Source organism: Xenia sp. Carnegie-2017, unplaced genomic scaffold, assembly GCF_021976095.1.
Source record: "Xenia sp. Carnegie-2017 unplaced genomic scaffold, XeniaSp_v1 HiC_scaffold_24, whole genome shotgun sequence".
Classification (NCBI taxonomy): domain Eukaryota; kingdom Metazoa; phylum Cnidaria; class Anthozoa; order Malacalcyonacea; family Xeniidae; genus Xenia; species Xenia sp. Carnegie-2017.
The window spans coordinates 18732292-18757595 of NW_025813487.1; the positions used below are offsets into that span (position 1 = coordinate 18732292).

The following is a 25304-nucleotide window of genomic DNA, read 5'->3' on the forward strand; positions in this document are numbered from 1 at the left end:
ACAGTTTGTACTGTACGAAAACAACAGCTTCTCTAACTTGCTGAAACCATGAAAATATTTTATTCAAAAGATGAGAAACACAAAACACATTAACATCACATATTACACAAAGAAAATTAAAATGAATAATTCACTTACTGGTATCCTTTTTCTACAATAAACATAACACAAAAGTAGATACTTAATAATTAGTAATACGACAGCAGAAAATGACAACAACCATAATGGCGACAAGGAAAACCGCTCAAACAGCAATGCCAACAATCAGAGCAATATTTGGTCCATCATCATCATCATCTTTAACTGTAGAATTATTGTTGCCATTATCTTTGCTTGTAGAAGTATTTTGGCTAACTTAAATAAAAAGTTGTGAACTTTGATAAATTTTATCATACAGTCTTCTTGACGACCCCAAATTTAAACATTAATCAATAGCTTTTTAAATAGGTCTAGCAAATAGTTTGAAATAGCCAGAATGAAACAATGCGATATTTAAAAAAAATAAAATTCACAATACACACTAAAGTTAGTGTCAGGTCATACGTAAATTGATAAATTAATAAAAAAGTTTAAAAAACAAACGGTTAGACACACTCTCCAAAAATGATGTTCCACATTAAAGAATTAAAGAAAAAAACGTTAAAAAAGTTACCGTTATTAGTGGAAGTGGAACTAATTGATGACGTAAAGGTAAACGTCATCGATGACGTAATTATCGACAGCGATAGACTGAATGAGCTTGATATAGGAGCTAGCACAATTACAAAATTTGTTCAAATGAGAATGATTCCAATATTGAAATTCCTTCAATATTGAAATGCGTGCCACGAAATGCGTGAAAATTTGCTAGTTTGAAATTCTAGTCATTTAAGCAATTCACGCCAAGTAATCTATTTAAATTAATGAACTCTAGGCATATTACGTTTATAAACACTTTAATGATTATACTGGGGAATACAAATAAGTTGAACATATTTTTACTGATAGTCATTGAAGAATATATATACTTAGAAAAAAATGTTATGGTTAATGCAGCATGCAGACATTGCCAGTCTTTGTTTACCTTACGAGCCAGTAAAAAGTTATGTAATCAGAGCAATCTTCGTTGTTTACTGAAATTTTATTGTTATAAGGGTATTCAAGTACATTCAAGAAGTCTAATGCTAATTATAATAAGATAGAAATCGGTCTTTCACCATTTGCTACCAAGAAAGTTCGTACATAATGCAAAATAAAAGTCCAACAAGTGATAAACTGAGGTTCTTAATTTTACCTTCGTTACTATCAGTGAGAACATCGAGTTTTTTTAAAGGAGATGAATCATTTCCCAGTTTATTCATTGCTATACAATGATATTCACCCTTGTGACCGATGTTGACAGATTGAATGGTGTACGTCGTTCCATTGCTGAAAAAATCATTATTACGATGAATAATGAAGGTTGGCAGAGGAAAACCATCTGATACGCAGGTTTTAGTCACATTTTCACCAATTTGTGGATTACTTTTTGATAGGATTATGTCCGTATTTCTTGGTTTATCTAAAATTTAAAAGTCAAAATTCAACGTATTTCACAATTTGAAATCCTTATTGCAAAAAGTACTAAATATATAAGTTCGCAACTTACAATTCACTCTTATTTCAATGGATTTTTCGTCAATGAAACGTGGATCATTAAAACTTTCAGCTTTACATGTGTAATTTCCACGATCATTTGGTGATGCATTAGTGATTACTAATGTCTTACTTACAACTCCAACATCACCAATTATGTTGTTATCTTTATCAAACCATGTGACACTAGCAGGAGGGTTACCTCCTTCACCTCTACATACACATGACACACCATCACTTTCATTCACAAACAGAGGAGATGAACAGCCAATCGACACTGTTGGTTTGACTGAAATTAAAGACAGAATCATAATAATAGTCATGATACAAACAGTAGGGTATTTATTTGTAAGCGTCAGTGAGACAGGAGTTAAAACCGGAAGAGGAATGTTGCATCTTTAAAGAATAAAATTTATTGTTGTATGTGCTGTGTATGTCAAATTTGATTGGTTTATTCGTAGTCACATGAGATAAAATAAACGCAATGTTTCTCGTCAGGGAAACAAGTGAAAAATTGTTGCGTGCTGATTTTAATAGCATAAAAAAGCATTTCGGCCTTATAGCATTTTACAACAAAATCTCGACAGACAAATCTCCACCGAAAGAGACGTTGATTTCATTGAAAAGCTGTGAAAATCTATGAATTTTATTCCTATATACACTAGGTGCCAAAAAAATGAGTCCACTAAATAGCGAATGCATATTTTTAGTTTTGAACCATATCACCACTCTGTCACAACAATGTTAGGTTTTAAGTTCTCGAAAAAGCAATGTCAGTACGTGGTATGTCCTCCCTTAGCTTTCAAAATGGCTTCAACTTTTTTTGGCATAGATTTAACAAGATTTTGAAGTGTAGATGGTTCAATATTATGCCAACATGTAGAGATTACATCCCATAGCCTGTCCTGGCTTGTTACATCATGTTTCACTTTTTCTCTTTTTAACTCATCCCATAAGTGTTCAATTGGATTAACATCGGGCGATTGAGGCGGAAATGCCATGAACTTCAATTCACCTTGATTTTCTTTGTTCCTTAAATAATTTGTGCACAAGTCGGAGCTGTGTTTCGGATCGTTATCCTGAAGTAAGGTAAGTCCTCTCTCGCATAACCTTTCGCCAGATGGTACAGCATGCCTTTAGAGAATAGAATGGTATTGCTTTTTGTCAAGATTGCCTTTTATTCTGTAAAGACTCCCAACACCACTAAAGCTGAAACAGCCCCAGACTTGAATGTTCCCCATGCTTCACGGTTGACTTGAGGCACTGACTTGACAATCTTTCACCACATCTTCGTCTCACATAAACACGGCGATTATTTCCATGTATTTCAAACTTTGAATCATCAGTAAAAAGTACTTTTTTCCAATAGTCTACGCTGTAATGCTTGTATTTTTTGGCCCATAAGAATCTCTTCCGCTTATTTATCGGGCGAAGCAACGGCTTGGAAGCTGCTACTCTTCCGTTCAGACCACTTGCAGCCAATCTCCTTCTTACTGTTATTTTGCTGATTGCTTTCTCTCGGGTGGCGTTAATTGACGATTGAATGTTGCTAGCAGTTGCTCGTCTGTTGCGCAAAGAACTTAGCTTTATGAACTGATCTTCTTTTTTGTTGTTATACGTGGTCTCCCAGGTTTTGGTAAGCTGGAATAACATTGCGTCTTTTTAAATCTTTCCACGGTTCGCTGCACAGCTCCTTTGGACACTCCCAGCTTTGCAGCAACATTTCGTTGTGAGTAACCTTCGTTAGTAAGAGCAACAATTTGTCCTCTAACTCCTTCACTTAAATCTTTTGCCATTTCCCAATGTACTGCCCATGCGCTTAGATATTGTGAAATATCTTCCAAACAATTGTGGGAGATAATTTCAGGTCTCACTGCGCATTTTCAAGTGGTTACTGTAAATATATATTTCAAAAGACACATTTTTTCCCACAATTTTTCCAACATTGGAACTGGACTCATTTTTTTGGCACCTAGTGTATAATAAAACAATTAATCTATGATTCCGTGAGAAATACTGAGCTTTGGTTTCCCTCGTATCGCATGTAATGTATTGAGACTCTTGGAAAATTAAACACACAATTAAACATCAACAAAAACAAATGAAAGAGTAAAATTCGTCCTTTTACCTTCGTTGACAGTGAGATTTTAAACTTTCCTGTTTAATCATGGCTTCACAACGATAAAAAAGGACAATAGAAAAGAAAAAAGTTGGTACAACGGGACCAGACGGGACTTCGAGATGTGTAAGTGTGCATGGTCCTGCCCTGGCAAATCCAGCAGGCAGCACGCTAATTAGAAAGTTCAATTTAGTCTAATTTTCCCATTGATTTGGTAACCATTGAAATTTTCATTTTATAGTTTATATTTTTCTTACAACGGGAATCCAAGATGTATAAGCGTGGCCCAGATGAACTGATCAGTTACAAGCTATATACACGCTTATCCAAGAATATCATTTCGGATCAGTGGAAATTTTCCACTAAACTGCTATCCAATGAGATTTTTGGATTAAACCGCTGCATTATTAACCAACTTGCTTAATGAAAATTTCATTTGTAAAAGACTTTGATGTTAGAAAAGAACAACAACATAACAATAATAACTCAAATTTCAAGATGTATATTAATAATAATTTTTGAAAATTTGATTTATAAAGTTAAAGTTATTGCTCTTGTTAATTTAGCATTCAGATTGAGAATGAAATATCCAAACGTTAAAAGTTTTATTGTTGCTCCCGAATGATGGAGGTTTTTGTATGTCTGGAGCATTGCGATATTAAACACTTGGGATTCTCCAGTACATTTGTTTATATTTCAAGTATTAAGACTGTAAATTTTCTAAAGGTCCCCGCATTTTTGAGGCTCTCTTTATGTTGTCGAACACCCCACTAACCCTGTATTAAAAATGAGACCATATAAACTGTAAATAATTTTTGTTACGATTGGCGCTCCATAGTAGATCACTAAAGGTGTTCTTAACTATCCAACTATGGTCTTCTCTTAACTAGATGGGTCTCAAGGCATTCCGTATTTCACAATTTGAAAACCTTATTGCAAAAGTACTAAATATATAAGTTCGCAACTTACAATTTACTATTATTTCAATGGATCTTTCGTCAATGAAACGTGGATCATTAAAACTTTCAGCTTTACACCTGTAACTTCCACGATCATTTGGTGAGGCACCAGTGATTACTAAAGTCGCACTTTCAACTCCAAATCCACGAACTGTTGTGTCATCTTTATCAAACCATGTGACATTAGCAGGAGGGTTACCTCCTTCACCTTTACATACACATGACACATCATTACTTTCATTCACAAACAGAGGAGATGAACAGTTAATCGACACTGTTGGTTTAACTGAAATTAAAGACAGAATCATAATAATAGTCATGATACAAACAATAGGGTATTTATTTGTAAGAGTCAGTGAGACAGGGGTAAAAACCGGAAGAGGAATGTCGCATCTGTAAAGAATAAAATTTATTGTTGTATGTGCTGTGTATGTCAAACTTGATTTGAAAATAGTACTGTAAACTAATTTCTTACAGAATAAATAAATATACCTACTTTCTTTGCTTAAAAAGACATCGTAGTCGCGACTACGAATTTTTTACAAAACATCGTACTCAGATTGATGACGGCTACGTGTTTTTGTTGTCGCAACAATGTTTTCGCGCCAAAATGACGTAAATCGTACTCGTAGTCTTTGCTAAAGCTCCCTATTATCGCAAAATTTCATTTGACTTCTCTCCTTATCTGAGTTGCTAATACACAATTAATTCATACTTTTATAATCCACCAATAACATGGGCCACATGACGGCCCAAACAACCGCTAAATCTTAAAACACTAGTATGAAGCAGGGGCTGAAGGCATATGGAATTATGGAAAAAACACCGGCACACGCTATGTCGTTAACCATTTACGGTTGCACATCGTTTGAATATTTTTTAGTTCCCGCAAACGATATACGCTGCACCCCCTGGTCTATTTTTATCTACAATTCTAACCCAAATACTGTGGTGTTGCGAGGGTGGACTGACCTGTTCATGACTTACTAGGAAAACTCAGAAAGGGGTGCTTGTTTGTAGCAAGTAGCCATTTGTAGGGGGAGGGACTGAAGTGCATGTGCTGCTATATCGAGTATAAATTATTGACAGCTACTTCGCTATACCAAGTTAAGGCGAGAACTCAAATGAACTACATAACTAATAAAACGAAAAATAAGATTTTGAGGATTTTGTTCTTTGAGAACTGCATGATGTTCCCAGCATTAGGCTAGTCCATATCACTTGCTTGCACCATTGAACAAAATGTTTTGACGTAAAATACTATGCTAGAAGTAACAAAAAAGCATTTAACCTAACAAATTGTAAGCAATTTTAAATAGCGTAGACTACTAAAAAGCTGAATGTCAATAGAAATTGGGAAGTTTACTAATACACGTTGATGATTTTGCATTTTGTCATTGTAGCAATACTATCTTTACCCTGTTGTACTTTAATAGGCTTGCCAGTGTTTTATTTACTATTTTCCGGAAAAAGAGCCAACGCAAAAGAGCATATGAATGCGTGGAGCACCGGGAAACTTCCGGGTGTCTTAATAGGGCAGTCTGCCTCTGTGATTTTGTAAATTCTTGGATTGCAAGCTACCTCACAGTCGCCATGCTGGATAATTTTAACAAAGGACTTTCCTTATTTACAATGTAAATTTCATCCAACATGGCGAGCATTCCATTTTTCTCTTACTCCCAAGGGGATGGTTGCAACCCACCAATAAATACGTTCGGCAAACTGCTTATATATAGCTACATTACTTTATAAACCATGCACAAGTAATGCCCTTTATGATAAAGTGGAGGAAACTCTGAACTTTCAAAGAACAGAAAATAGTCATCCTGCTGTTCTTGTTTACTATAAAAATGGCCGTTGAGTTTGCAATTCAATTTTACAAAAGTGCTTACAAATAAAGAAACTTGAGGTACACCGCACTTGACCAACTGTTTAGATGAAACAGCTCCATTAATTTGACATATCTGAGTGCGGTTTGTCAAGTAAGATGTCAATAAAGATAAAAGATTTCCGTTTATGCCATACAGTTTAAATTTATTTAGTAAAATTTCACGATCAACAGTGACGAAAGCTTTTTTTAAGTCAATGAACACAACAAGGTTGAATAATTTTTGTCAATATTTATATACCAACTATTGGTACAATCTAGTAAGGCTGTAGCTTTTGAATGATGCTTTCGGAAGCCAAATTGGGAGTCACGTAGTAAGTGAAATTTCGTTAAGTGATCATAAATTTGGTCGTATAAAATCCTCTCCATAATTTTGCTGATAATAAGTTGTTTAATGTACCTTGTAACCTAAGGTACATTTTTGGATTTGATTTTCTTATGTTGTATAGGAGCATGTTTATTAAGTACTTCATTAAATAGCGTTTTCCATAAATTCCACATGTCGTTGGGATTATCAGCAAAATAAAATATGTGCTCCAACTGCTGATAAGTTAAATCTTCGATAAATTTTTCACTATTGAAATTTTTCATGTTTCAAATTTCAAATGTATTCTCATTTTGTTTTTTTTGAGAAGTTAATTTTCCTAACCGCAAATATCAAGTTATGGTCAGAAATTCCACTATTTATGACGCCAGAATGGGAAATATTGTCTGCGCTATTAGTTATTACATGATCAATACGAGTGGAGGTTGACAGTGTTACTCGCGTGGCCTCATTAATGAGTTGAGAGAGTTGATACAATTCATATAGAGATATAATTTTCTTTGTTGGTGTATCAGGTTCATGTTTAAGCATGTCGCAGTTAAGATCACCAAGAATATATAATTCTTTATTTTGATCGTCAAATTGTTTGATTAATTTTTCAAAATGCAAAAAGAAATCATTAGGAGAGTAAGGTGGCGATAAATAGTTCTACCTAGAAATTGGTCTCCCAATTTGTTCAAGTGGAGATTGGAGCCATTAAAGTGATTTTTGCCAATATTTTCGTTATTTATAAAAGAAACATTATGTTTAGAGCATAATTTGTAGATGAGAGAATTATAAAAAGTCATTTTATTTAAGGAAACCTTGCCATCAAATCTTTTTACAACACTTGAAATTCCATCTTTACCTGCTAACTTCTTCGAACTTACAATCAAGGTTTCTAAACCTGTGGTTACTTCATCAGCCCTACTATTGATAAAGTCATAAGTACCAGCATGAATAATAATAGTACCATATTTATTTTGTTGAATCTCCAGGCCTTTTTGCTGGATGTCCTTTACTTTTGCACCACTGAAGGAGTGGCAGGTAGATTTCCATCTCGCTGCCCAGGAGATCTTTTTTGGATCTATATGTTTCAACATTGAGTCACCAATGATAAGAGTTGATGCAGTTGAATAATTATGGGTTTTTTGGTCAGTTATATCTTGGTCGTCATTAGGAGTGTCAATTTTTGATTTTGTGAACTTTTCTTCTGCTTATTGCGGTAGGCATTCCGTTGAGATTGAATTTTTTTGTCAGTTTGCTCGTTGTCTTCATCAGGATTGCCAATTTTTAATTTTAAAAACTTTTCCTTCTACTTACAGCGGTAAGCATTCAGTTGGGATTTATCGTGGTGATTTCCAAATCTATTTACTAGAGGAAGAGGATTAGTTGTTGGTTTTTGTTGATTGGTCTTGGGTTGATTCTTAGGATTGACATCTATCCAAGCATTTTGATTGTTAACTAGGAGAGACAAGATTCAATTGTTTTGTTCTCTTAGCATGCTAATAAAAAATTTCAAATGGTCAATCTCGGCTGCCGTTTTCGCGTTGTCGACTAGAAGGACGGCTTTTTCGATATCATCGTTTTTCGATTTTTCTTCTAAAATACGTAGACGATTGAGGATTTGGTCGAGTTTACTTGCATTATCGACGATGTCTAACTTTTCTGAAACAATTTTGTCTGTGCTGGTTAACGTTAAAACAAATGTCTCGACATCAACCATGTGTGCGCGAATTTTTGGTTCTTTATCATTAGGTTCGATGCACTTTTCAATTTCTTTCGTCTTGTTTCCGTTATCTTTGGCATATCTTTCTGATGGAATATCTTTTTCTTTGGTTTCATCTGTTTTGGGCAATTTCAGAATCAAGCTTTTAACATCAGCATCTGTAAGCGTGGATAGACTGTTCTTTGTTCGGCGAGACATAATAGTGATATTACCAGTTGATCAATTGATATCAAATTTTATACCACAAAAATCGAAAGTGGTATCAATAACTTATTTTTTGTCCTATACTCAAATGTAGTAAAATTTGTGATACAAGCACTTTAACATAGATTATTCAAATCAAAAGATACCCTATAATTTCCTTTTTAAATTAAAACAGAACAAAACAAGTCTTCGCATTTGTCTTCGCTCAACGGCTCAAGTATTTAGCTATAGGATTCCAGACCGCGGTCATATATCGTATAATTACGCCCGATGCTAAAGCTACTCAGATTACATGAAAGGCTTGGATAACCCCGCTGCTAAGTTAAAAATAATTAATACTACTTACTTGCAATAGACACGTTTACAGATGAGCCAAAGGGATCAGGAGCGTCGATAGAAAATTTATAAACACCAATGTAACTTTGATTAACCTTTTTTAACATTAGAGTTGCAGGTTTAAAAACTTCAACATCTAAACCAAAAGACTTAAGGACTGATGTACGATAATCTGGTTCTTCATCATCAGTTATTGTTACAATTGGTTGAGCTTCTAAAGAAGGAGTGTCAAATGTCCTAAAGGTCCAACTCCGAGAAGCAAAGTTTCCAGTATTATTTAATGTCCAAGTTATATTGCGAGAAGATCCAAGCAAAAATACAAATTTTTGACCATCAGGTGGAGATATTATTGTTCCTGAAATTGAAATTTAGCTAATATCTATGACTGATAAAAAGATAGTTTAGGGAAAAAATACATCTTCTACTAACATAACAAAAGTAATTGATTTTCTTAATTCAGGTTCTATTCAAAAATTGTGAATAAAAAATAAACTAATTAAATATTACTACTACAACAACTAAAAATACATCAAAAATCATTTAAGTAAAAAAAAGAAATGGATATTTGAAGTTAAATACCTTTGGCAAGACCAAGAAATGTGATCAATGTAACAGTCGAAAATACTAAATTTGTCTTTACCATTTTCACTAAAAAATTAAATGATGAATTTTAATGCTTATGATCTTTGAAAATAAAATCATGAGTCAACATGGTTAGTGCTGTGAAAATTCCAGTTTTTCAGCTCCATCTCGTCAATTCTGAACTGGTAAAAATAGTCGGCGCTGCGGCCCATCTCCAGTGCACAGAACTAAACATGGTGCATCAAAATAAATAGTAATTTCTACTCGTAAATGGGAAACATTTTGTGTAGCAATATATTCCATTAATTCCACCACAGAAATATCTTTATCATTGCAAGAAATTTTTTGTGTTTTAATTTGCTTTATAAAATAAAAAAAGTAAACGTGTGCGCTGATTGGTCAAAGGCTGAGTTAACATTAGCCTGGGTAAATCGATCGTAGCTCAACCTCGATCAATTAAAGGATTTTGTGAACCGTTCACTAATGCACTTTGTGGAAAATTAAAACGCAAACCTTGAAAATCTTATGCAAACCTTGGAGATCTTTTTGAGAACGCTCAAGCAAGTGCAAAACCTGCTTTGCACTGATCAGCTCTAGAGTTCTCCAAAAGGTCTCTTCAGTTTACATAAGCCTGTGCAAACGTGGTTAACATTTTTGTTTCTTGACTTGATTGGAAAAGCATAAGATGAACATAAATACTGTTTCCTAAAGATTGTGAATCATTGAATACATTTACATCTCACATTACAATTATCATATGTGACCAGTGACATATCTTTAGTTCTGCTATGCAAATTATACACGAGTTCACTAGCTGTAAAAACAATAGATTTCAAACAAATGAACAATGACAATGATCTGAAATTTACATAGCACAACCAAATTTGCAGGCTAACTTTCCTAATGTTCTTAACAGAATAAACTTGAAATTTAAATCATTCAACGATGCTATTAAAGACGATACACAAACTACAAAAGAAACATTGGTTATATATAAGGATTGACATTGCTTTAGCAAAATGAACTTTAGGAAAAGACAGTTAGCTGTACAGGAAAGTAATTTTGTGTAAATCTTAAATAATAGTGAACAGAAATTCTTCTCTTTTCAATCAAAATGCTTTAGTTTTGAATGAATTTTTACCTATTACAAACTGTTTGTAACTACTGCAATTGGAAGTTAGTTTAGTTTTCAACTCGGTCCACAGAAAAGCCCACAAGCATAAATTTATTAGAGGATAAGAATTAATGTAGTTGTAAACTGTTCAAACATAATTTTACTATGTTTTAATGTTTTGTCAGTAGAATTTTCATACTATTGTCAATAAAGACTGTGTTGTGTATACTGTGCTGATGACTGCCATACAATATAATCTAAGCATTCACTCCACATAAACAAGACCCACCTATATAAGCCCAAGAAAGAAGGCATACAAAATTATATAAGTTCAAGGATTATGGGCAAATGTTTAAAGTATGATTCATGATAAAATATAGTGATTGTTAAGCCCATGCAGTGTGCAAATTAGCGGTGTGCAATGTGCAATTTGCACATCGTTTTAGCTAAAATGAAAACAATTGCACATCACTTTTTCAAACGATGTGCAAAAAACTTCTATTCAAACGATACACGAAAAACACTGTCGTGAATCATATGAATTTGTTCACGTTTAAAAATATTAATTTAACAATTAGCACTTAAGTAATATCGATTTGATTATGCCTCTAAAGAAACACTTTTGTCAAAAAAATTGCACATCGATCGTTTTTTTTTTAACTAATTCGCACACTGGGCCCATGGAGGTAGGGTAACCCTACCAGAAGGGTTACATTAGCAAGGGTTACATTGATTTATATGTAGCATTTACATGTGTGCTAGGGTAACCCTGAGGGTTAGGGTTTCCATATCAAATTGATAAGGTTACCATAACAGTAGGTTATGTTTTTATTTCATAAACCATAAAAACGTTTGAGATAAGATAATCCCTTTCAGTAGGGCTATGTTTAAATCATATCTACTCAACATATTTGCATATCAGGGAAAATAAATTGCTTCCAAAGCACAAAATTATACACAAAATGTGCTACATGACTCTACAGAGACAAACAATAAAACTAGAGCCCATCCACCATCTACAAGGAAGTTTTCGAGATGGCAAAGAAGATTTTTATTCTATGAATGTTAAGTCTTCATTGTGAACATAATATAATGAAGATAATATAATGAAAATGAATTTGAAACAATTTTCAGAGGTCTTACACTGAATTATGGATCTTTATAAATATGCCTCAAGGAAGGCAAAATGTTTCATCTGCAATCAAGTCTACAACATGCTGATGTTGCTGTCATTAATAGTAATACACAGACCTGTCAATAGTAGAGTCACCCTACACAAAAAGATAGCCTTGCAAGTATGGTTACCCTATTCCCATGTAAACAGGCCATTATTAGTTTGGTAACTAAACAATACAACAGGAAGTACAGAAATATTTTCAAGAATGAAAGAAGAAATGAAACCCAACATACTCATTTAATATTTAATGTAGTGTTTCGTCTTGGTCTTTTAAAATTATGAAATTCAAAATGCATCAAAATTCTTAAAAAGTTTTGTTTAAAGCGACGTTAAGATAAAAAGATCTTCATCAAAGCATATCAATACAAAAAGCTGTTGTATTATAACGTATACACTTGTGTACCATATTATTGAAGATTTTCTCGAATTCAGACTAAAGCCTGGGCCACACTATCGTCTATATTGACGAAAACGAAAACGAAACGAAAATTCGTGCACGAAATGTATGCCAGACACGACGAAAAATTACAAGCATGTTTGCAAAGCCAAAACTTTTTTGGCTAATAAGCAAGCGGCATTTTTGACGGATTAGAAAAAATGGCGATCTTTAAAAGAAAAAGATTACTTTTTCTTAAGAAAAAGTTACTGCTTTTAAAGTTGAAAACAAGCAACAGCAAACGTCGATACTGGATTCATCCAATTAATAAACGACGTGATCGTCTTGGACTATTTAACATCTTCATTAAAGAATTACGAGAGCCGAACAATGAAAATAGACACATAAAATACTTGCGAATGACGACGACAAATTTTGACTACATTTTGGATTTAATTAGACCTCACATCACTAAAGTTGGCACACATCTTAGAAAGTCTATTAGCCCTGATTTATCAAAACCTCTTGCCACTCCGCCATGTTTGTACGGTGGCCGGTACGGGACACCAGAAAAATAATTTAGAAAACATAACAAACAATAAGAGAACATCACTCAAAATCATACTACACATTTCAAAATACTCACTACACATTTCAAAATACTCACTACACATTTCAAAATACTCCCTACACATTCGTCCCAGTCTTACCCTGGTCTGGCCTGCCCATGGTCATCATTAGTTTCCATCTACGAAACTGACATGACATCATAAAGTAAGCATATTAAATATATAATTTCGCATTTCACAAGACAAACAAAATGGGACATTGGGATAATAGCATGAAAATATTGGCTGAACTCTAATCAGAAATTCTTCCAGTGTTTTGCTGGACTTGGTCGGGCAACAACATTAGTAGACGATCTACATATCGCAAGCAAATGTATTTGCAGTGGCTTTCAACACATGTCCGTACTTTTAATAGCAAAATTTGAGTATATGAATTTGCATTCTGCTATGTCGCGTACGTACTTGTGTGATGCGTTACAAAAAATAACAAGGAAACCAAAGAGGAAATTTACACACAGTGCTATAATTTGTTGCACAAGAAACGCCAAAGAAAATGTGTTCGGTAATTTCGAGTAAAGCATAAATTTAGAACTCACGTCAATGAGTGCATTAGTTAAACTAATGATTGTCGAATATCACCAATACAAATACAATTACATGTAATCTGTAGATTGACCACTCGTGTTGTCTAACCAAGACCAAGAAATCCCTGGAAGAAATATTACTAATAGTTCATGTACGCGTATCGCATATTTTGATGCTATTGTGGCGATATGTTTGTCTATGTGCCGAATTCCACATAGACAACATATCGCCACAATAGCATCAAAATATCCTTACGCGTACTGAACTGTTAGTAATATCGGAAGCGTATATTTATATTGCTTTCTGCCATCACGTCAATTTCGTAGATGTAAACTAATGACGACCGTGGGCAGGCCAGACCAGGGTAAGACTGGGACGAAAGTGTAGTGAGTATTTTGAAATGTGTAGCGAGAATTTTGAAATGTGTAGTGAGTATTTTGAAATGTATAGCGAGTATTTTGAAATGTGTAGTGAGTATTTTGAAATGTGTAGTATGATTTTGAGTGATGTTTTCTTATTGTTTGTTATGTTTTCTAAATTATTTTTCTGGTGACCGTACCAGCCACCGTATATTTGAGTACAAAGTCTGATATTATTAGCCAATAGTATGCGTTTTCGTTAACGAAAAAGGTCAAAAGTTTAATTCTTCTAATATGCACGAAAACGAAATTTTCGTCGAGTTTTCGTTCAAAATTTTCGTTGCGGCAGTTTTCGTTCTGATTTTCGTCGATATGGACGATAGTGTGGCCTAGGCTTAAAACTTATTTTCCTTCACAAACACAATTTTAGTATTGGCTAATTTTTGTTCGGACTAAGAATTCTCGATAAGAGACTCGTTTCAATAGCGCCTGTCGAATGCCATGAATATTTACGCCAAAACTTTACAGCAAAACAATATTTTCATTCAAGACAACAAGTACAAGTACGTTATTCCACTAAAAATACAGCAAAACGTAACATACCCATGTAATTTGGTTTTCTTCAGTGAGAATTTCAGAAAGACTCAATTTCCTGCTTCGCAACGTATGACGTACGTAAAGTTATGGCACGCCAAACAAAAGTGTATCGAGAATTCCAACCACTAGTCGAGAATCATAAGTGACATATGAGAAGAGCAAGCACGTGTTGAGAAAATCAACCATACGTCGATATTTCTGACTGGCAAACTGGACAGCGGTTACGAAACGTATATTTTTAAGTACTTCGTGCCATACATATAACATAACATGGTCTTCAGGAAACAATGGCTGAAGAAAAACTACTAAATTGTTTAAAAACTACTACTTTACATTACTATTTTACTGTCCTTAACCATTACAAAGAAAGTATAAAAGTCAAAAAATTGAACAAAACACAAAACTTTAGGTTACAGTGTACTTTTCATTTCCTTTAATTAGCGTATAATTTAGCGGTAGAATTTTTTTAAACTTGGCCAGGATATAGATAATTATATTGTCTAAAATATATCAAAATCTGGAGAGTGCACAAAAAAATAAGTTATAGAAAATCATCGGCAAAGTCGGATGACACGAATACGCGTAATGTAATATTATATAATTAACTTCCTATATCCAGGTAACTTTGCAAACAAAGGCCTATAAATAAAAAACTACACGGTAGAATTCTTTTAAACTTGGCCATATTGTAGATATTTTTATTGCTTAAAATATATCCAAAATCTGGAGAGTGCACAAAAAAATAAGTTGTAGAAAATCATCGGCAAAGTCGGATGACAAGATTACGCGTAATATAATCTTATATAATTAACTTCCTATATCCAGGTAACTTTGCAAACTAGCTCTAGAATAACCTTCGGCGCTAGAATAACTTATATTTTTCAAATGTGACATAGCTACGCCACAATTAACGTCACCTGAGTTTAGCGATTGTCTTTTGGCATGCAAACAAACATGATTGTGAATATGACACACAGACTTAACTCCTGGTAAAACATGGAATATGTAATGGTGAAATAGACTCTGAGCCCTGCATCTCTGCAAGACCCTGTTTTTCAATAGGATATAAAGAGAATATCAAACTTTATTAATTCTGGAAGAAGTTTAAATGAACAAGAAGAATGTGACGTCTGTGTGTGACATTTGCGTACTTGTTAAATACAAAGAAAAAGTGACATCCTGGATCTTTTTCATAAAATCCGTTCATGAAAGTCAAGAGTGAAAAGCAAAGACCAGGAGACGTCATAGATGCATGGTGGACATGGATAAAGACATTGAAAAAAAGGAAAGAAAGGTTTTAACTGTTAAGCTCAATGCTGAGGAGTCAGTAGCAGAGGACACTGTAACAAGTACTTCTACGTGCATCAGTAAGAACCTTGTTGATTGAAACTGATAAAAGACGAACATTATTCTGACCAGATATCAAAAGGCAACAACCAGTTTCCAGCTATAATGATGTACTTGAGAAAAATCATGAAAACCCTACAGTGAACAAGATAACAAATACGGCTAACCTCACGTTTACTCCTCATTTGACTCTGAAGATGACTACCGCTAAGGTTGTCGAAACATCAGTCAACAACAACAAAACAGTCCTTCTCAGGACTTTATTAACCTGGACGATCATCAATTACAAACATGTACTTTCCACTATGATGCAAAAGTGGAAAGTTCTTAATCCAAAGAAAACTCAGTGAAATGTCAATAAAATTATTTACAAATGGACTAATCAGTCAATTTTTGATAACATATTAAATGAACGAAATTTTACTCTTTTAAAATTATTTCCGGGTCCATGGCGTGCAAATATTTATTTCATTGTTTATCGTCAAAATTTAATATAGGCCAGTTAGGCCAATGAAGTTCATATTCTCACTATTTTGTGTAACATTGCATAGTACATGTTATCTTTATGATTAAAACCATAGATATTATAAATAAATTATAAAAAAATAATGATCGAAGAAGGTTGCATAACCAGACCACTGAACCAGACCCGAATACAAGGAATGGGGTGCCAATTCTTGGTTTGCAAGTGCAACGGCCATGTTGCATGATTTTAACAAAGGATTTTCCTTATTTACAATGAATAATTCATCCAACATGGCGAGCATTTCATTTTTCTCTTACTCCCTGGGAATTGTTGCACACCCACCTTATAGTAAAAAAATGTTTACAGCTGTTTCTTGGGTTGGGGATGCCCAGAAACCCATCTAGTTAAGACAAGACGGGGCGAAACTAGACTAGAACACTAATTGTGAGGGGGGGTGGGAATATTCATGTACTAAGCTCTTTCCTGCTACTTTCTTTTGTTGGCGATTTTAATTTCAAAAGATATCATGGGCCGGTTGCACGAAGCCTGGATAGCAATTTTTTCAAACTTTTATAAAACCTTTTAAAAAGCAAAAAATATAAAAATCGAACTAAGCACTCACTGAAAAGTCTGAAATAAATATTGTTTCGGAGATTATAAAATTTCTTTGTCGTAAGTAAAATATAAACACCTTTTTTACAAACTTGAAAATTGTTGCTATCCAATGGATAGCGCTATCCAGGCTTTGTGCAACTGGCCCCAGCAGGGCAGTGCTGAATATATGAATATTCTCCTACCCTCACTTTATAAAATAAAAATAAAAAATGGAATGTCTGCCTTTAGCCGATACTACAAGGTCAATATTAACACTAAGCTTCAAAGGACTGGACACAGCACTGTGGGAAGGCTTAGCCCCCAACAAAATCTAACCAAACGTTTTTGCCATTCTTTGCGAATGCTCCATTACTTAATAACTGCTGACTACGATATCAAAGAAAAACATCTTTAGGCCTTTGAATGTAAATGTATTATAAAGTTAAAGTTATTGCTCTTGTTGTTTTAGCATTCAAATCGAGAATGAAATATCAAAACGTTAACAGTTTTATTGTTATATGAATGTTTTATGCAGTGCGGTGTTTGAAATTAAATGAAGATATGATCTTCGCACTTAAATTGTCCAGCAAGGTGCGAAGATCATATCTTCATTTAAGTTTTATTGTTACTCCCAAATGATGGAGGTTTTTGTACGTCTGGAGCATTGCGATATTAAACACTTGGGATTCTCCAGTACATTTGTTTATATTTCAAGTTTTAAGACGGTAAATTTTCTAAAGGTCGCCGCATTTTTGAGGCTCTCTTTGTGTTGTCGAACAACCCACTAGCCCTGTACTCAAAATGAAACCGTATAAACTGTAAATAATTTTTGTTACGATTGGCGCTCCATAGTAGATCACTTAAGGTGTTCTTAACTATCCAACTATGGTCTTCTTTTAACTAGATGAGTCTCAAGGCATTCCCTAATCAAAGACAAATTTTGAAATTTACGACTTAGGTTTATCGGAAATAAGATTTCGTGCTTTTTCAGGGCCTTTTCGTGATCCTGTTCTAAACAATTTGGTATACACAGGAAACAAGTCAGGAAAGCAGGTGTATAGTAAGATAAATAGAAAATACTTATTCAAAAACAGTATTACAATACACTGTTATCAAAAACAACCAATGAATGAGTGAAATTGACCAGTTTATTTTCCTATCCTAAAATGGCTTCCTTCTGGAAATCATAAAGTATTGGCAGCTCCAAAAGGAGGAAAAGATGCAAAATTCAAATCTTATCAGAAAATGTAAATGTTCGTAAAAGCGCCATTGTGAATTTACAACATGGAAAATGTTTATAAACAAGTGTTTAGAATAAATTTATGATTTTCTTGAAAAAAAATTACTGTTCTCATAATTTCTTCTTTCGTGGCTATCTCGTACTCCGATTCATTATTTTTTTACAAAGATTCATAATTATTATCTTCTATATTCCATTTCGATATGTCCAGTTCTTCATAAGTTGTATCAACTGTGTCATCCTTTGGTCTCAATGATTGATAATTATCTTCTTTATTCATTTTTGATAAATCCAATTCTTGATAATTTGTATCAACAGAATTTTTCCTAACTTCAGATGGAGATTGAAACTGTTGACGTTTTTTACTTAACCAATGTTGACGATAACGCAAAAAAAATAAAATAGAGACGAAAATTCCAACGATAATTCCAGATGTTAAAGTTATTAAAATAATGTACCATTCTGTTTTGCACTGTTTTATTCTCTCTTTTTGGTCATCACAAAGAACGTTGTCTAGAGTAGAAGCATAGAACTTAAAAACATGGAAAAAATCAAAAGAGTTTATTTGTATACAATACTAAAATACATATGATAACAAGATTAGAGCATTTTGATTGAGCATTGGATAGATTGAATTGAACATTTCCATTAAGTCTAAGGAAAAGGTCCAGATGTTAATTGCATTGTGTGGCCAGAGCAAAAGTTTGCTATAAAAGAGCGATTTGCTTAAATTTTATTTTAAGGATTTTTATCATCTCAGGTAGCGCATGCAAATTGAACAGAAAGAGCTAATAGTATTTTAGACATAAATATGATTTTATAGCATTGTAAATAAATTATCTTTTGTGTTGCAATCCGTGGATGAATATTTTGAAAGGAAAAATGATGTTGGAGATACATATGTTAACAAATTTACTGGTTGGAATTTTAGACCAAACTTAAATGAAAAATGCTAAAATAGCTACACAGAAATCCACTCAAATTATTGGTTTGTTGTGGTAGATCTGTAAAGAATAAAATTAAATTCAATATTCTACACAAACGTTTATAATGAGATCTGAAATGCTGTCTTACAAACTTACAAGTAGCTTTCACTGTTACTTCAATAGATTTTTCATCTGTAAAACGTGGATCATTACAACTTTGTGTTTTACACCTGTAAGTTCCACCATCATTCAATGTAACATTAGTAATTACTAATGTCTTACTTACAACTCCAATATCACCAATTATGTTGTTATTTTTATCAAACCATGTGACATTAGCAGAAGGGATACCTCCTTCACCTCTACATACACATGATACATTATCACCTTCATTCACAACGAGAGGTGTTGAACAATTAATTACCACATTTGGTTTTACTGAAATTAAAAACAGAAAATATTCCTTTCTTAAATTAGTTATGAAAATTAGTAATGAGAAAATTAATGAGAGTATTCGTTAGTGTTAGGTGCATTTTCTTATGAGTGTTCAATTAAACCGCTGCATTATTAACCAACTTGCTTAATGAAAATTTCATTTGTAAAAAAGACTTTGATGTCGGAAAAGAACAACAACATAACAATAATCACTCAAATTTCAAGATGTATATTAATAATAATTTTTGAAATTTTGAAAGTCAATCGCGTGACCGACTAGACATAAACAATATTGACTTATTATGAAGCCTAAACAACTATCGTTGGTCTTCGAAGAACTATAAACAAATCATAGTCGTCTAAGGCTTTTGATAACCTATTTAATGAAGATATGCAATACGCAAAGTTAAAGCTAGGTGACGACAGATGCATACGTCAGCGCAGCAGGCAGCGAAAGGGGCATATGAGGTGTAGGCCCAAGAGTCAATAATAATTGGCAGAGGTAGTCTTTCAGCAAAACGAATTTAAATCTCTCCAACAAAGAAAAATATATAACTATCTTCATTGTTCAGCACAATCTTGTACTATCGTGTACAAATGGGATGGAACTGAACAGTCGTAATTTGTTTATGTACAATGTAGAATACTAGCGCAAAAATTGATGAAGTAAAATTTTGATTTTACCTTTGATGATAGTAAGATTTTTAACATCAGATGAATCATTTCCCAGTTTATTCTTTGCTTCACAACTATATGAACCAGCGTGATTGAAGTTGACATATTGAATGATGTATGTCTTTTTATTACTGATAACTGCACCATTGTGATAAATAGTGTAGGTTGGTTCAGGATAACCATCTGATTCACAGGTTATTGTCACATTTTGACCTTTTTTTACTAACATTGGACTGATTGTGATATTGGTTTGTTGTGGTCGATCTGTAAAGGATAAAAATTAAATTCAATATTCGACACAAACGTTTATAATGAGATCTGAAATGCTGTCTTACAAACTTACAAGTACCTTTCACTATTACTTTAATAGATTTTTCATCTCTAAAACGTGGATCATTATAACTTTGTGCTTTACATCTGTAATTTCCACCATCAATCATTGTAACATTAGTGATTACTAATGTCTTACTTACAACTCCAACATCACCAAGTATGTTGTTATCTTTATCAAACCATGTGACATTAGCAGGAGGGTTACCTCCTTCACCTCTACATACACATGACACATTATCACCTTCATTTAGAACCAGAGGAGTTGAACAATTAATTGTCGCGTTTGGTTTAACTAAAAAAAGATAAGACAAATTGAAGACATCGTTTTACATAACCACTACCTAATAACTATACAGTGTAGAACAAAAATATTTTTAACCATGAAATGTTGAAATGTTTGTTACATCCTTTCATATGATGGTAAAAACTGTTTTTTATTGTATGAATCATATTTTTATGATTTCCCAACAACACAACAGATATATGAAATATTTTAAGAGAACGACGATTTTTTTGAAATTAAACATGGGTTTCGGAAATCTTATACCATGTTCAGTACAGAGGAATGAGAAATATATTCATATGAAATATGTTACAGGTATCAAATTACTGAATAATTTAGAGATACGTAGAAATTGAAGATGGTGTTGATGTGATGACATTGTTTGTTTAACTTTTTTAGTATAGAGAGCTTCTTTAAGTTTTAGAGTAAAATAAAAGGTAACCGATGTCCACGATGCAAAATCATAAGTTGTTTTAGTTTTACATTGTAGTGAAGTGTGAAGGTGTTTGTAAATGTGTAAATATTTGTTGGAAGTTGTGTGTTCTTTGATAAGTGTGAAGAAATGGCGAGTTATCTCCTAAATAATATAAGGAGAATTATATCACGCAAAAGAATCGAAAAAAAAGGAAATAGTGTCTTTCAGTGGCTTTTATTTTGTGGGAGGAATTTGGCTTTAACCTCTGGAATTTTCTCAAAGGAATAAACTACTTTAACGTCCACATATTTACAGAAGCGTCTTGTTAACTTTCGTAGTTTTTGCTGGGTAGTTTGTTATAGAAAGACTTGGATTTAGTTTTGTAAGAATAGTCTGTAGTTGATTTGACTGGTTTGTATGTCTGGTTTTTTCTTCACATTGAAAGATTCGACAACTTTTGTTTATGAAGTGTAAACGAAAAAGAATTGCGTTTTGAGGTTTCCACTAATGTGTTTACTTCGTTTTAGTAGCCGTTTGATATATTGTTGATATTGCTTGTCACATCAAAAAGAGATATTATCCCAAACAAGTCGCTCTAAGGCTTAAATCTTTCCGTCCCAGTCATGTAAAGATGCATAATCAGTCATTAAAGACGGAACTTTACCATTACTCTTACAAAAACTTCAATTTTGATCCTTAATCCCTGAAGTGATCCCTCCAAAAAAATATGAACACTAACCCATTGCATTTACGCATGATTTGGCTAATATTATGGAATGCCTTACTGTTACAAAACTGCTTAAAGATAAAATCAATGTACAACAATACGCATGAAAAGGCCACTGTACAACTGACGAAGATGAATTCGAAGCAATTGATGGTAGCTGCTCGACTTTTTTGCAGACTTTTGAAAAGGTTTCAATTCAATAGACCAAAATATTTTACAACATAAGTTGGAAAAATGAACGTATTACTAAGAGGATTAGAGGTTTTTAAACTATACTTAACAACAAGCTGTAAGAATTGGAGATGCTTTGTCTGAATGAAGAGCAATAATGGAAGAGGCACAAAGTTAAGCGTCATTTTAATGCAATGTAATGAAAAAGAAATTTACAGATAAATTAAAATGGACATTTTCGAAGTGTTTGAAATTTCTAATCTTCTTTCTTTCATTTTATACTTTATATTTCATAACAAAAGCATTTTGTTTTTCGTGTTTAAATAGCTCCAAAATGAACCAGTAAATGCGAGGATACTAAATGTACGTGAGCACTAAGTGTTAAAAAGTTTCCAAATTTTTGATATTTATTCATGAGTCAGGTAACAGTTTTTCCACTTTCCCAGTTTTAAAAGCTGTTTCAAAAAATATGAATCATTTTCTTTGATCAGTGATTTCAATGTTTAATTGGGTTTGATACCGTTTACAGGTTGAGTAATTTTCATTAAATAGTAACATTATGAAACATTATGTTAAGAGCATAATTTGTAGATGAGAGAATTATAAAAAGCTATTTTATTTAATGAGACCTTGTCATCGAATCTTTTTATAACACTTGAAATTTCCACTTTACCTGCTAACTTCTTCGCACTTACAATCAATGTTTCTAAACCTGTGGCAACTTCATCAGTACTACTATTGACAAGATCGTTAGTACCAACATGCATAATAATAGTACCATATTTATTTTGGGGGATCTCCAGGACTTTTTGCTGAATGTCCTTTACTTTGCACCACTGAAGGAGTGGCAGGTAGATTTACCTCTCGATGACCAGGAGATCTTTTTTGGATCTATATGTTTTAACATTGAGTCACCAATGATGAGAGTTGATGCCGCTGAATAATTCTAGTTTTTTGGTCAGTTATACCTTGGTCGTCATTAGGAATGTCAATTCTTGATTTGTTGAACTTTTCCTTCTGCTTACAGCGGTAAGCATTCAGTTGGGACTGAGTTGACTGAGTTAGGCATACTTCCATTGACGGTGTGCTAACTGTCGGAACTACGTGATTTTCCTTGTGGGATTTATCGTGGAGATTTCCAAATCTATTTACTAGAGCAGGGGTCTCCAAACTACGGCCCGCGGGCCAGATGCGGCCCGTTAGGCCTCTCAATCTGGCCCGCAGAGACACTTGAGAAAAAAATAATAATATCATTAAACAAAATAAACTTTGTACATAAAAGAAAAAAAAGTAGATGATAGTAGACAAGAAGAGTGAAGTGTAAAATACTTCTTCATCGCTTTTTCACCAGCGGTATACGGTTCGTCGGCCCTCAACATGCTGGATGAAAGTTCATGTGGCCCTCTGGCTGTAAAGTTTGGAGACCCCTGAACTAGAGGAAGAGGATTAGTTGTTGGTTTTTTGTTGATTATCTTGGGTTGATTCTTATGATTGACATCTATCCAAGCATTTTGATTGTTAACTAGGAGAGACAAGATTCGATTGTTGTCTTCTCTTAGCATGCTAATAAAAAATTTCAAACTGTCAATCTCGGCTGCCATTTTCGCATTGTCGACTAGAAGGACGGCTTTTTCGATATTTCTTCTAAAATACGTTGACGAGTGAGGATTTGGTCGAGTTTACTTGCGTTATCGACGATGTCTAACTTTTCGGAAACAATTTTGTCTGTGCTGGGTAACGTTAAAACAAATGTCTCGACATCAACCATGTGTGCGCGAAATTTTGGTTCTTTATCAATAGGTTCGGTGCACGTTTTATTTTCTTTCGTCTTTCTTCCGTTATCTTTGGCAGATCTTTCTGGTGGAATATCTTTTTCTTTGGTTTCATCTGTTTTGGGCAATTTCAGAATCAAGCTTTTAACATCAGCATCTGTAAGCGTGGATAGACTGTTCTTTGTTCGGCGAGACATAATAGTGATATTACCAGTTGATCAATTGATATCAAATTTTATACCACAAAAATCGAAAGTGGTATCAATAACTAATTTTTTGTCCTATACTCAAATGTAGTAAAATCTGTGATACAAACACTTTAACATAGATTATTCAAATCAAAAGATACCCTATAGTTTCCTTTTTAAATTAAAACAAAACAAAACAAGTCTTCGCATTTGTGCTCGCTCAACGGCTCAAGTATTTAGCTATAGGATTCCAGACCGCGGTCATATATCGTATAATTACGCCCAATGCTAAAACTACTCAGATTACATGAAAGGCTTGGATAACCCCGCTGCTAAGTTTAAAATAATAAATGCAATTTACCTGCAATAGATACTTCAACAGATGAGCCAAAGGGATCAGGAGCGTGAATAGAAAATTTATAAACACCAATGTAACTTTGATTAACGTTTTTTAACATTAGAGTTGCAGGTTTAAAAACTTCAACATCTAAACCAAAAGACTTAAGGACTGATGTACGATAAACTGGTTCTTCATCATCAATTATTCTTACAATTACTTGAGCTGCAGAAGAAGGAGTGTCAAATGTCCTAAAGGTCCAGCTCCGAAAAATAAAGTTTCCAGTATTATATAATGTCCAAGTTATATCGTGAGAAGATCCAGGCAAAAATACAAATTTTTGACCATCAGGTGGAGATATTATTGTTCCTAAAATTGAAATTTAGCTAATATCTATGACTGATAAAAAGATAGTTTAGTGAAAAAATACATCTTCTACTAACTTAACAAAAGTAATTGATTTTCTTAATTCGGGTTCTATTCAAAAATTGTGAATAAAAAATAAACTAATTAAATATTACTACTACAACAACTAAAAATACATCAAAAATCATTTGAGTAAAAATAAAGAAATGGATATTTGAAGTTAAATACCTTTGGCAAGACCAAGAAATGTGATCAATGTAACAGTCAAAAATACTAAATTTGACTTTACAATTTTCACGAAAAAATTAAATGATGAATTTTAATGCTTATGATCTTTGAAAATAAAATCAAGAGTTAACATGGTTAGTGCCGTAAAAATTCTGGTTTTTCAGCTCTGGCTCGCTATGAATGTTAAGTCCTCATTAAAAAAAACACTCGATGTGAATATTATATAATGAAAATGAATTTGAAACAATTTTCAGATGTCTTAAACTGAATTATGGATCTTTATAAATAT

The 25304-nt window shown here is 33.4% G+C and overlaps 2 protein-coding genes and 4 long non-coding RNA genes across 7 annotated transcripts in view; all 6 read right to left on the reverse strand.

Moving 5' to 3' along the window:
• Positions 1–25304, reverse strand: part of LOC124452309 (hemicentin-1-like) — a 275710-nt gene that overhangs the window by 75324 nt on the left and 175082 nt on the right. The window lies entirely within an intron of this gene.
• LOC124451726 overlaps positions 1–25304 on the reverse strand; it is a 32511-nt gene that overhangs the window by 1904 nt on the left and 5303 nt on the right. The gene's annotated exons all lie outside the window — the stretch shown is intronic.
• LOC124451763 lies at positions 196–747 on the reverse strand. Its single transcript, XR_006950664.1, has 2 exons — positions 653–747; positions 196–354 (listed from the first exon to the last, which is right to left on the reverse strand). It is a non-coding gene; the product is annotated as an uncharacterized LOC124451763 (long non-coding RNA).
• Positions 919–14620, reverse strand: LOC124451698 (hemicentin-2-like). The gene is made up of 6 exons (XM_047002313.1): positions 14519–14620; positions 9733–9801; positions 9164–9508; positions 4703–4978; positions 1628–1903; positions 919–1540 (listed from the first exon to the last, which is right to left on the reverse strand). The coding sequence occupies exons 1-6, from the start codon at positions 14520–14522 to the stop codon at positions 1203–1205; spliced, it is 1308 nt and encodes a 435-aa protein (XP_046858269.1). The 5' UTR covers positions 14523–14620; the 3' UTR covers positions 919–1202.
• On the reverse strand, positions 22891–23127 carry LOC124451761. Its single transcript, XR_006950662.1, has 2 exons — positions 23093–23127; positions 22891–23015 (listed from the first exon to the last, which is right to left on the reverse strand). It is a non-coding gene; the product is annotated as an uncharacterized LOC124451761 (long non-coding RNA).
• LOC124451733 lies at positions 24619–25074 on the reverse strand. The gene is made up of 2 exons (XR_006950633.1): positions 25016–25074; positions 24619–24790 (listed from the first exon to the last, which is right to left on the reverse strand). It is a non-coding gene; the product is annotated as an uncharacterized LOC124451733 (long non-coding RNA).